General features: G+C 29.7%; 1 protein-coding gene across 1 annotated transcript; it reads left to right on the plus strand.

The window, feature by feature from the left end:
* Positions 1 to 6,825: 6,825 nt before the first annotated feature.
* On the plus strand, positions 6,826 to 9,468 carry LOC146921270 (myb-like transcription factor family protein). The gene is made up of 3 exons (XM_085714694.1): positions 6,826 to 7,319; positions 7,405 to 7,613; positions 8,478 to 9,468. The coding sequence occupies exons 1-3, from the start codon at positions 7,022 to 7,024 to the stop codon at positions 8,913 to 8,915; spliced, it is 945 nt and encodes a 314-aa protein (XP_085570820.1). The 5' UTR covers positions 6,826 to 7,021; the 3' UTR covers positions 8,916 to 9,468.
* The last annotated feature ends 5,394 nt before the right edge of the window (positions 9,469 to 14,862 follow it).

A 14,862-nucleotide genomic window follows, 5' to 3' on the forward strand; every position in this document is an offset into this window, starting at 1 on the left:
TTTGGACAATTCAGAACATGATGGCTTCTTAAAAGAAAAAACAATCATACACCATTTCTAAAATTTGAAAACCGATAGAGCGCAATTATAATATATAAAAATTGAAGTATTTTCAATTTTTTTAGGTATGTAGATTTTATAATTTCAGATACTTTTGCTTAATAATTATGTTTTTGTTTATTTCTTATTGCTTGATTAATTAATATTATGTTCATATTTTAAAAGTTTATATCGGACATAACTCAACTCTTAGGAAATCAATTTGAAATGTAAGGGACACCAGACTATATGAATTTATATTTTAACATTATTTCATCCAATATAAGACTCTTTGAAACCAAGGCCGTATCTGAAACATGACGAAGAGGCGACCATCCTAGGCCTAAAAAATAAGTTAAAATTTGTGCCCCGTAATAAAATAAATAACTAGGGGGTCCATGAAGCCAAAAAAAGTAACAGCACTTAGGTTTAACAAAATAGAAAGGGAGTTCAAATCCCTAATTTGCAACAACAACATTGTATGAGCATATAACAAAATAGAGAGGCACAAGAGTGAAAGACAAAGTTGCAGCAACAACTTATTAAGGAAGAAGAAAAAGGATTTTAGTGGCAGCTTTAACGACGAGCACTGTTCATCATCTAATATTCTATTCGTTTTGTTTCATTATTTTATCCTATAATGTTGCCATGAAAACATGCATGTGGTAGTGAAAAAAGGAAGAGGAAAAAGAACGAGTGTTAAAACCACCATAAATATTTTAATTGAAAATGGTTTATTAGAGAATTGAATCTCACGTTTCCTACGGACAAACTTTCTAGTCATTTTTCATATTCTTATTTTTTTTCAAAAAGTTGAGTAATTGAGAGACTTTTGAAAGAAAGTGGTTGGTTTACATCAGGTGGATAAAATATATTGTTTTTGTTGTAAATTGTTCACTTTTCAAACTAGTAGCGACAAGATTCTTTTAGCAAACGATAGAGTGAATGATTGAAATCATTTATGTGATAACCTTAAAGAATATGAGAATAATGTTGAGCATATCACTAATATTCAAGAACTACTTGAAATCGTCAGTGTCACAAGAAAAATCAAATGATCTAGCCATTTTATATTGAGAAATATATGATAGAATATATTGATGTAAATACAATATTGGTAAATGACTTTGCATTTAGAAATGATCATATGAATTATTTTCTATGAGCATTTAGACATTAAATAAATAATTCAATGTTTTTTATCTGAAGTCTGATTTTTTTTTTTATAAGATTATTTCTTAACTATTTTCTTTAGACAAATCATTTTCACGGATAGGATTAAACTTTTCATTTATTTTATTAATTAAGGCTCAAATTGTAGGTTGGACCTTAATACCACCTATGCCCAAAATGTTAGCCTCTTATGCCACTAAGTTATTATACTATTTGGTAAGTTATAGTAATATTTTGATTGGTAGATTAGTCACTTTAATCCCGGAATAGAAAATAAGTCGTTATTTTAGTCTCTGAATTTAGATAAATTACAAAATCGTCCATAAATGTAGTCTTTGTTAGTTAATTTAGTCCTCGAATGCAGACTCCGTTAGTCAATTTAGTCTCTGAATGTAAACTTCGTTAGTCACTTTAGTCCCTGAAATTGACTAACAGGGTCTACCTTCAAGGACTGTTTTGCAATTTCTCTCCGTTCATGGACTAAAGTGACTAATCTTTTCACATTCAGGGACTAAAGTAACTAATTCCTTGATTTGAATCACCCATTTAACGTGTCCATTTTAGATGACTTTATGTCCTTTTGTCGCTGAATCACACCATCAAACCACTCAACTTTCAACGCCATTGATAACCTTATCAAAGTTGAAAACTAGTTAAAGCTAACTATCTCTCGTAAAAAAAGGTGCCAAGTGCCAACCATATTGTACAAAGCCACTATCATGAACGAGTCACTACCACAACCACATAAAAAAGCTATGTAGGTGATTTGTGGGGTCCATGTTTGCTTATCAATTATCAAATTATTCAAGTATAAGAATAAGACCATACCCACAACTTTGGATGATTTTAACAAAACGCAAAATGCTAATATTTATAACGTACGAAGACAACCAAATCTTTTTCAAAGTATCGAATATGCTCAATTCACGGTTCATATACACCTTCATTCTCCACCATCACCTTCTTTTTTCTTTTTTAATATAAAGTATCATTTGCTTGCATTAACATGTGGATTAAATATTCAATTATTTAGTTTTAAAATAAGCTATATACTTTCCATTCACACGCTGACATTTCCCACCAATTTTATGACCGGCATAGTGACAACTTTCAACATCAAGGATCAATGCATCTCAGATATTTTAAGTTTATTAATCATGTAAGTTTAGCCTTTTATGATATATATATATATATATATATATATATATATATATATATATATATATATATATATATATATATATATATATATATATTGTGAGGCTTTTGTTTCCCTACTCATAGTTTTGAGAAGAGGTCAATTTCATATCCAAGCTAGCTGCAGTACTCATATCCTAACCACATTCCACACCTACCAATAAGCCTCTTAATTAGAACTGTCTTTCTACTAAACATATATACTCATGCATTATTCTAAAAACAATTTTTTTTTATGAATTAACAATATCGCAAATTCAAAAAATGTATTAATCAATATCATTGATACTGAGTAAAAAAAAAATCAATATCAATACCATAATTTTATCATTTATTTAATAGCAATCGTAGATATAATTCTTCTTATTTTAATATTTTACATTTTACAATAACTAATATATGGTCTTTTTATAATCATGATATAATTAAGTATGAAGTATATGCATAGAAATAGAATTCTATTATGATATGCCTTATGATCTTGATGCTAAACCCTATTTGATTAATTTGGATTATCTGTAACTGCTACAAAGCCATTGATTCAATATCATGATGTAATTTACAACAATGGAGACCCTCACATCTTATTCAAAAAAGTACCTAACATCTTTGTAGTCATTAAACTTTTGTAAAAAAATCTTTGCAGTCATTAAATTAAACCTATATACAACAGCGGTAGATGTTTCAAATTATAAATAAAACATTAGCAAGGGTATGATAGTACATTAATAAGAACTCTTTAAGTGACCCCACATGCACACATTGTTTATTTATATATTTTTAATAAAATTATATTAAGGACTCAATGACTCCAATGACAATACACTAATAGAGACTCCAGTAAAAGGTACTTAAATAGACCACATTAACTTTACATCATTATACAAAATTAATTTATTTATTAAATTATAAATTAACTCATAAAATATTAATTCTTTTGAAAGTATAACCAACTTGTACATATTTTATTACTTCTTTTAAATGTGGGACATGTTAGTTGCTCACGAGAGAGAGAGTCCTTATATAGTTGCTTGTTAGAGTATCTTCAATGGGGGTTCCTTTACTTAACAAGGACTTCTCCCTCTTAAGGACCCCATTGGAGAAAGAAAAGATAGGTACTTATTAGGTGTCGGACAACTATATAAGGATTCACTCTCCTGATCAACTAATGAGTCCTACGTTGAAAAGAAGTAATAAAATATGTACAAGTTGGTCCAATTTTCAAAAGAAGTAATATTTTAATAAATAAATTACTTTTGTATAATGATGTAGAGTTAGTAAGACATATTTAAATATTTTTCATTGAAACCCTTATTAATGTATTATCATTGACGTCATTAAGTCCTTAATAGATATTTTTATTAAAAAAAATTATAAATAAAGATTCCTTAATTGGACCATATGATTCATAGTTAGCTGAATCACATGATGAACAACATTTTTAGAACTCTCTTTAGTAGAGAAATTCAAATAATCATTACGGTTTACTGTCATTCCTAAAATATTGTTCAATATATTTTTTCTTTTATCAAGTGATAAATATTGTTCGATTAGTACATGTGATATGTGTATAATATTTACTTTTGTCCTTAGGTAGTCAATATTTGAGTTTAAGGGATTAAAACAAATGCTTACATCCACAAATGATCTTAGCTAAACGAGTCAAAATCAAAATGTTAAAATTGTTAGATCAGATAATTTGATTGAAGTTTAAACCCCGACTATTTTACTTGTGTGTACGAATTTCAAAAGTTATTTATTATTTTATCTTTCTAAAAAAATGTTTTAAATCTCGAATATAAAAAATATAATTAAATTTTACTCTATTTAATAATGTCTATCCTTAAATACCCTTCGGTTAATGTAAGTTTTATTTTTCAATGACTTTTTTTATATTCATGGAATTAATTCCCATCAATGACTCTTTTGAGAATACACTTATGAGATCAAAATAATTAATATTACATTTAACCAAATTTCTTAGTAAATGTAAAATCTGTTATTTTTACTATTTTTTTTTTATGTTTGCACCATCGTTTATTAGTGATTAGTCTCCGTCAAGGTCCTCGTGAACTTAACTCAGTTGGTATGGACAATACATAATATATGCAAGGTCCGGGGTTCGAATCCCGGCCACCACAAAAAAAAAAGTCTCCGTCAAGAAATTTTCTCCTACAAGAGTCTATGATCGTACTCTTGACAACTTGTTTATAGGATCTAAATCTCTTATCACTTAGATCTATTTATTGTTTGAGTTATTTTTTTTACTTATAATCAAGATCCGAGCAGTATACTGTAGGAAATTAAATATTAATTTTGACATAAAAAAATGTTTCAAGAACTAAAACAATAAACATGTAGGGTTCAGTTGGTAACGAGTTACACTCATATCTGCCAAGGACGTGGATCCAATCATCAAACTTGAAACCTTGACGTTCGTTTTGATCCTAGTGAACCTCCGAGACTCAACTAATCTAAATTTTTTGTCTCCATAGTTGCAAATATTAAAAACAAAAATAATTAAAGAGAGTAAATGCAAAGAGTAGTATATATTTTTGAAAAGACACAAAAAAAAATTAACTCATGACTCTTTTATTTACTTGAAACAAATTTCTCTATAGTGCTTTTGAAAATCTACTTATTTTTTATGATATCAAAATAATTATTTATATTTAACATTTTTTTAATAAATACTCTTTTCTTCTGATATTGATCAATATTGGAAATAGTGTATTTTTTTAATACACTACGCTCTCTGTCTCATAATAATTATCAAATTTGTAAATAAAAATTGTCTAAAAAATGTTGTCACCTTTATAAGAATTAATTTCTTTTTCTTTTTGTCTAACATTGTAGTCAATGCAACTTTAATTACTTGTTTTTCAATTTCTTTTTATCAAATAGCCTAATAACTAAAAAAATCCTCTCTTAAAGTGAATTAGTGGGGAGTTTATGGTTCTAACCCTAACCCATGTGTATTAAGGTATATAGAACAATGTTTTTTTTTTTTTATCAATCGAGTTAAGCTGACGAAGGTTGTCAAATGCGATAGATATTTTGAGATGGAGCGCGTATATTTTTATGATGACATTTATAAAAAAAATTGCTTCAGTCAATTAAGAGACTCTTTGTTTAAAAAAGAAAGTCAAATAAGAGATTAGATTAATACTACGCGTTTCCAATGAACGGATATTAGATTTTCCAATTTTGAATTTCATTCCATAAATATTGTTTGACATTAAATGCTAAACAAAATTTGGACATACAGCAAGAATCCCTCAACAAAATTTGGACACACATTTTAGTCTCGTGTTAACTGAAGCAACATATATGACACACAAAAGAGGACGGTCCTAATTTGTGGACATTATCCTCCAACCAAACATTACCAATACCATCAAACACAACACTATCCATCAAGACAATAATTTATCTGTTTTTGTCTCTATATATGATTTCAAATGCCTATACAAACTATCTTTCCTTCCCCACGGCATATATGAGTCTCATCTTATGCCATATCACTATCATCTATACCACGACAACACCCAAGTTAACCTACAAAATACATATAGCTTCTGTCATTCACGTTGGTCACATTAATTCTCTACCAAAAATTATCCTCACCAACAGAAATAATAAATTTGAATTTTTATTTGTTAAAATAGAGTGGGTCCAACACTTTTTTAATTTGGTCCCAAAACAAACATTTAGTGGATATGTCATTAGAGTTGTTTTCTTTTATATATGGTTTATCATTAGAGTAAGTTTTGAGTGAGAACCCTACTAATTTGTTCTTTTGCATATTATTTCATTGATGAAATGTTTGCCTAATATCATAAGTAATTTTTGTTTTAAATTCTTTAGAAAGGGAAGACTTCGATTGTTAGGCTAATTGGCTTGTAGGCGGGCGTGGTCAATATCAAGGGTCGAAATGAACTTTTTATTAGGTCATACTAACTTACTTTTAAAGGACACGAGTTAAGAAATCAAAAATAAAATTAAGAAATAAATTTTGTATTAAAAGGATAAATCAAACTTTTAAAATATTTTCCTCGTTTTTTTTTTTACAATATTGAACAGACAATTTAAAATAATAATAATTCTTTGTCAAAATAATAATAATAATAATTCTATCTTTAAATTCTTAACTTATGCCACAAGGGTCAAAATAAAAAAAAAAAATAGATTCATTAGATATCGACTATAAACATAGATCAGACGATCCCAATTATTCATAAGTTTTAACGCAGTTATACGATCTTGACCGTTGATCAAAACTAGACGCTTAAGAGGTAAGTAACTGCTTTCCAGTTTTTAGTTTTTTTGGTCAAATCCAAATCTCAATTTAAAAAGCCTATCAAAACATAACAAAACCGTGTCTTATATTTGCCAAAGATAAAATAAAATCTTCCTATCACCCAAATCTCGCAAATCATCTCTCTCTATATATCTCTCTAAGATGAAAAACTAGAGAGAGAAACACACGTCCACCCTTCTCTCTTTTTTTCACATCATATATAAATATATAGTCTCTCTCTAGATTATGTTCCTTACATGGATTGATTTCAGCATTATTATTTTTTGTTGAGTGAGTAAGAAAGCGAAGAAGATGTCTTTGTCTCGCACGTGCTCACAGTGCGGCAACAACGGCCACAACTCGAGAACATGCAACCACGGTGGTGGAGAAGAAAAAAGCATCATGATTTTTGGTGTTCGACTCACCGGAGGCAACAACCACCCCAACACCACCACCACCACCAATAACAATCCTTTCAGAAAAAGTGCTAGCATGACCAACCTTTCTCAATATGAACAACCACCTCCACAAGATTCCAACCCTGCGGATGCCGGTTATGTATCCGATGACATCATTCACGCCTCTGGTCGATCCAGAGAACGCAAACGAGGTCAGTATTTAAACTAGATACATCAACTTTTGTTTGATATATTTTTGCTTATGTATATTAATGTTTTTTGTTTTGGTTGGTGAAGGTGTTCCTTGGACAGAGGAAGAACACAAGTTGTTCTTGTTGGGCTTGCAACAGGTTGGTAAAGGTGATTGGAGAGGAATTTCTAGAAACTTTGTGAAAACTAGGACACCAACTCAGGTTGCAAGTCATGCTCAGAAGTATTTCCTCCGCCGTCATAACCAGAACCGCCGTCGCCGGAGATCCAGTCTCTTTGATATTACCACCGATACGGTAATATTTGTTCTTTGTTTTAATCTTTTTTAATAATTTCCTTTTATATTTTTAACAATTTCCTTTTCTAATAATTTGATTTTATTAGTCTAGTCAAAAATGAAAAAACTAATTTCCTTAAATATATTTCGTATAATTTTACTTTTCAAAGTAATAATGATGATGATGATAAATAATTTAATAATAATGTAATTTTTATACAAATATATAATGCTCATTTATTTTATTATATAAATATTAATGATGATCATGATAAATAATTAATAATAATGTAATTTTTATACATAGATATAATCATAATTTATTTTATTATATCTTGTCAAAAAAAATTATTTTATTATATAGATATTAGATTTAATTATATATTATTAATGTAGAATATTTTTATATTATGAACCAATTGTAATCATGATATATTAATTTTTTATCTTTTGATATTAGTTATAATTAAATTTAAAATTGCATATATGTTTGACTGTGATTTAAAATTTCTTGACGACGATTTAATCACAAAATTTATTGACGATTTATCAACTGAATTTATAAACATGTCTAATATATTTTCAACACAAATAATAATGTGACATGAGTAAAAAATAACAATTACATATGTTTTTTTAACTATTTCGTTTTACTATAAGAGGATTCATTCTTCCTATCAATTAACATAAGCTCATGGTGACTTTTTGTACTTGTATTTTACTCCCTCCGTCCCAAATATATTATCTCCGGACATATATTTTTGCGAACGTGACAATTATTATGATAAAGAGATTGTACTGTTTTATTAAAATTATCAAGAGATTGTACTGTCGTTATTAAAATTATCATTAATGTAATTTTGCCTTGGATTATTTATTTTAGGTGATGGAACCTTCAACTATAATGGAAGATGATCAATTTCAGCAAGAAACAGTGGCGCCACTGCCACCACCAACCCCCGCCGCATATCCATCTTCACATTATGGCGGCATCCCTGGGACACCTTTTCCGATGGGTCTTGGTCCGGTAACATTGCCGGTAATGAGTGCTGAAAGAGTGGCCAAGCCAATTAGGCCAACACCAATGCTGCCTCCTTCTTCTAAGATGGCTAATCTGAACTTGAAAGACAAAGCTGCTTCTTCTTCTTCCATCGAGCCTTTCCCATTGTCATTGAAGCTGCAACCTTCGGTTCCATCGGAAGATCATTCACCGGAAAGTAGCAGCCATTCGTCGTCATCGGCTTCATCATCGCCTTTTAAAACCATGGCTGCAGGGAAGTATAATGGTGGGGGTGGGGATAGCATTATCAGTGTTGCTTGAAAATTTAGTTTGGTCAAGTTTTTTCTTGGTTGACTTGGTTTGTAAATTGAGGTTAAAGTTGGAAATATACCCAAGAAAAAAAAATAGAAAACCAATAAATTAATTAAGTAGAGAGGATAATATAATATAAGTAGGAGGACTAGGGAGGGACTAGAGAGGATAATATGATACATGAATCATGAGAATGATTATGGTTAATATGATTAAGAATTTGGAAAAAAGGAAGAAGATAATGTTAGGTTATGTAGGTGATTAGCCGAATTAATTGGTGGTTTTTGGTGTACATGTTTGGATGGATTATTAGATTGAGAAAGATAAAATGGGTTGCCATATTCTATTCTATTTTGTATGGCTGTTGGGGGATTCTTGTTTCTATTTGTCTGGGGGAGTGTGACCTTGAAGTGATAGGGCAGTGGGTACTCTTGGTCTCTTTTTTTTTTTTTTTTGAGAGAGGGTACTCTTGGTCTCTTATTGGTCTATTTCTTGCAACTTGGTGTATTAAATTCCAAATATTAGTTTGGACAAGAGGAATATAATTTTATGCTTTTTTTAATTTAATGGTAGTAATTTTTTAGGGTTAAATATGTTTTTGGTCCCTATAAATATGTCAACTTTTCGTTTTAGTCCCTCTAAAATTTTCCTTCAACTTTTGGTCCCTATAAAATTTTCAATCACTACTTTTGGTCCCTATTTTCAACTTAATTTATGTATTTTTTAATGAAATTGTGCAGAAATATGTAAAATATTCTAAAACAATTTCCTGAAAAAAATTAGAATTTTTTAACAAAACACAAATTAAATATGAATTTTTAACCGTAAAAAATATAAAAATTCATATTAAATTCATGTTTTGTTAAAAAATTCTAAAATTTTTTTGGAGTGATTCTTATAATATTTTGAATTTTTCTGAAAAATTTTATTAAAAAATATTAATTCTACATATGAGTTTACTTTAAAAGAGGGACCTAAAGTGAAGATTGAAAATTTTATAGGGACTAAAAATTGAAGGAAAATTTTAGAGGGACTAAAACGAAAAGTTGACATGTTTATAGGGACCAAAAACATATTTAACCCAATTTTTTATGCTTACGAGTTGTGAACTTTTATTTGAATAACCTTTTTTTTTTTATTAAAATTAGGAGAAAGTACATACTCCAGGAGAAAGTACAGATTGGTAGAGAGTAATTGGGGGAGGTGGTATTTGTTTTTATTCTTTTAATAAAGGATTTTATTTTTCCAATCTACTATTTCTCAAAATTCTCTCTTGGAAACCCAATCCTCAAAATGCTGACCTTCCATCCATTATTTGATTTATTGATAAACTTCATGGATGTCTCACTTTCTTTTGACGGACATGGAAGTCTTACTTTTTTTCTTCAAATAGTCTAGTGGTTGGATCATTTTTAAGATAAGATTATTGTATATCCATCTTATGATAATTTATAGGATCGACTACCTGAATCAAACGACGTTACAATGATCTATCAAAAATTATATTTTTTTTCAACTCATTTATCTTAAGATCTTTCATTATAGTTATTTTAGATCTACCATTATCTTTAGTGATCTGACTCCTCTATATCTGATTTACTCTTCTTACTACAAAATTTATATGTCTTTTCTTTACATACCCAAACCCACATTTGTCTAGTTTCTATCATATTTTCTATTATAGGTGTTATCCCAACTCTCTCTCATATTATTAGAAAATATGAGAGAGAACAAGATAATTGGAAGAAGGCAAAGTTTTAGTTAAGGAAAAAGATATAAAAGATAAATGGAAGAGGTATTTCAACAAATTGTTTAATGAAGGATATGAAACTAGATAATTGCTTCACCATTTAGAAACTAGATATTAGAGTGAAATAAGGATTCAAGAAACTTTAATTGTGAGGAAAGAAAATCTAAGACTTGTTTATCTAAGTATTTGTAATCTTGTGTGATTATAGTGGAAATTTTTTAGGAAATGCAATGAGACTAGACTAACCTTAGATTGTGGGGGTGAACTAACATAATTGCTTATGTTGTCTTCGCTCTCTCTCTCTCTCTCTCTCTCTCTCTCTCTCTCTCTCTCTCTCTCTCTCTCATATTTTATAATTCGTTATAATCTCTTTTTCAATGATGAATCCTTGCTAAATCCACTCTTTTTCAATAATGTATATATATATATATATATATGTCATAGAATGATGGAGGAAACAAATCCTAAAAACTTGGGATATTAACATGTTGAGTAATGATATTTGTATATCCATTTTATGATAATTTATAGGACAATCTTCTCTCTCTCTCTCGCTCCCCTCCCCCCCCCCCCCCCCCCCCCCCCATATATATATATATATATGTATATATATATATATATATATATATATATATATAGGTCAAAAACAATTGAGAGATAAAGATGAAGAGATATAGTAAGACTAAGAATACAATGAAAGTATAAGAAATAGTTATTATAAAATTTGTCCCAATTAATTGTACAAATATGAATTATCTAAAATGTTATATAAGTTTGGACCTCGCTTTCAAATATTAGTTCCAATGTTGAGAGTGTCTAACCACATATATACATCCAACGTTTTAGGAATTGTCGCTCCAACAACTTTAATAGTCACCATCACGTCTAGCATAGGTTTTGAGTCCAATCATCGTATTGTAATCTTTAACATTTTTCTTTGAACGGCATTGTAATATTTAACTTAACTTTAATGTTAAATTAAATGTACTTAGATCTCACTCTCAAAAACTATCTCATAGAAAGAAGGCACACCCCCACACACCCACACAACCGTTTGGAAACTTAAGCAATGCATGCTGCAGCAACCTCAATGTAACATACACATAGCTTGACATTTGACAACATGACATGTGTTGCCAACTTCTTTATTTGTTAATGAAATTGAGCACATACAAATCATCTCTGTCTGATTGTTTGAATGCCTTATCTTGTTTGCCTTAGAGAATTTTGTTTGGAAATTAGTTTGTCCATAAAATACGAGTCATCATCTCTTCTCACCACTAGTAATTTGCCTTCTTGTACATTTTAGAGAGAGAACCAAAGACATAGAAGCATTGATTCCTTCTACCCTTAATTGAGCTGTCTTTATTTTCCATGTATGGATGCCAAATGTATTTAGACAATAGAATCTAGCACATGGAAAGTGGAGCAAAACCCATGTCCTCTTTTTTCCAGGTTTAATATCGTTTGTGTCCTTTCTAAGAGGCATGGTGGCTATTTTTCATTTTGATCCATTAGCTAAATTTGGTATTTAAGTGGGTTCCGCCTAGCATAAATATATTATACTCATTTTTCCTTTTCATTTTTTATTTACTCTTTACAATTACAATTACAAAGCAAGCTGGGCTACCGCACAAGAGTCCTGAAATGTTTAAAACAACCCTAAAATTGGGTGACTCACTATACATTTTGTCATGGTCGGACCGTTGCTAATTTAAGCTTTCTATACTGAGCTCTTAAAATGTTTAAGACGGCCATGCTAATAAACATTCAAATTTTCAATTCAACATTAACAAAAAGTTTGCATAATGATTCAAGATTTCTTTTTACAAGAACAATATATAAAGACTTCTAATATATGTACAACAGTACAAGGATAGTATCAATTGACATACGTTAATTTTGATCTATCTCATTGTCATATCAAATGATGTTCGACTAAAGTCATATTTTATAGACATTATCTATATTATAATATGTTTCAATCCAATAGTCGATTTTGTAAAACGGTTATCGAGTATAGAATTATCGGAGTTGTCATATATTAAGTCTGACAAAGTGGTGTAAATTGATCCTGTCCCAACATGCATTTTCTTATGTTCTTGATCAGCAGAGATTAGGTGTGGTTGAAGTTTTGGCCTCTTTTTGACGTGGTACATTTTCAAAAACCCGAAAGGGTGTGGTTCCATTAATCTGAAAGGGTCAGCGTTACTAACCTATTAGACTCATCCCTTGACTTGGGTTTTTACGAGTCTGATTGAAACTGATTGTGTTTGGTGGGCTCACCTCTTCGTTTTTCTGATGTTCTGGATCTGTTGAGATATGCAGACTTCAAGGTGTCATGTCTGCATCCACTCTGGTATTGTTAATGCTCGAAAGAGCTTTTAATTTTTATGTTTGTTGTCATGTTCAGGGAGCTCCGCGCACTTGGATTTTGATACCGTGTTGGCGGTCAGTCCATTCACCAATTTTAAAACCTTAATGTTCTTTGCAAATGTTCACTTGTTATATTTTTTTGTAATTCGGTTTCGTACCCGTACGCAGGTTCGCTACGTTGCACCTGTAATGAATGAATATTTATTAGGATGAATTAGGGTTGGTCCACTTGGTCTATTTTTTATCATGATGTACTCCCGTTGGGTTATACCTGGGTCAGGTCTTATGTCTCCCCTAGTCTCTGTATCTCTTTATTTTAATTTATTATATTTTTTGTTTTGCTTAAAAAAAAGGAGATACATGATTTTGAAGTGATTTTTTTTATTTCAAATATTACTCTTCATATAAACTATTATATTTTTAATTTTACCCCTTTTAAGTTATTATTTAAGTTTTGTCAAAAAAAAAAAGTTATTATTTAAGTTATCAATTAAAATATATATTAAATCTCTTTAAAATAAGAGCAACGCTACTATAATCAAAATTTAAATTATTAATTAAAAAAGATACTTAAATCCTATTAAAATAGGAACAGTACTACATGAACAATATTTGAAACTTTTAAAAGAGTTTATTTTAATTTTATTTTCCAAAAATACATTTGATCATATTATTTATTAGTATTGATATCTCTTTTTTATATACGATTAAGGAAAGTAGAAAAACGGATAGACAGACACGTTAGTTCCCGTCTTTCTCCTGGTATATATGACGAGGATCCATCTATTTGATTGTATTGTTTTGTTCTTTTATCCTAAATTTAAACTATTTTATTTACTATTTTATCATTTTTATAATATAACTATATGTACGACTATTTTAGTAAAGTTAGCAATTTTGAGGCGTGTAAGACCCTACTTCTATTAAGCGGTAAAACGCGCGAATATACGAACATATTCTAGAAATAGATGTTACGTCATCAAACCAAAACATACATGCATAATCATCATGTTACATCTCGTAGCAGCGGAACACATATATAATCCATAAACAACTACAAATCTCAAAATAAAGATACAAAAATACATCCTCCGATCTCAGATATAATAATATCTCAATTCCAACTACATAGACAACAAAATCCAACATGCAAGAACTACCTTAGATCAGAGCCCTAATCTAGACACTTGCACATAAAAAGAGGAACTCCGCTCCTCGGCAACATCAAGCATACAGTCTAAGCATCCTGTGTAACGCCCTCCTTTTTATTTAATTATTTTAATTAGTTTTAGAATATATTTATATGATTGGTATGATTTACATGATTTATGTGATATTTTGTTATGCTATATGTTGGTATTTACTAGCATAATATAATTGTTATTTGGTGTAGAAATATATTTGTTATTTGTTATAGATATATTTGTTATTTGGTGTAGAAATATATTTGTTATTTGTTAGAGATATATTTGTTATTGGTGTATTATTATTATTAAGTGGGGGAGAGATATATTTAATTTAGAAATAAATAAGATTATGAGGAATATAGTAGTTTTGAGGTGTAAGAGAAATAAGAAGGGGGTTAGAATAGAAAGAAGAATAAGTTGTTGGGCCAAAATTGATTTAGGAAGAGCGTTTAGTATTATAAATAGAGAAGCTTAGGTTAGAAAGAGTTTACCGAAAACCGCTTTTTGGAAAAGAGAAGAACAAGAAAGAAGAGAAGAGGAAAGAAAAGTCAAGAGAAGAGGAGAAGACCTTAGGAAAGAAGAACGCTGCCGCTGATTCAGGAATTAATCTAAGGTGAGGGTGAGACTATCTTGCATTAATATT

Source organism: Medicago sativa, chromosome 5 (assembly GCF_051527215.1).
Source record: "Medicago sativa cultivar Bolivia chromosome 5, Bolivia_mono, whole genome shotgun sequence".
Taxonomy (NCBI): Eukaryota; Viridiplantae; Streptophyta; class Magnoliopsida; order Fabales; family Fabaceae; genus Medicago; species Medicago sativa.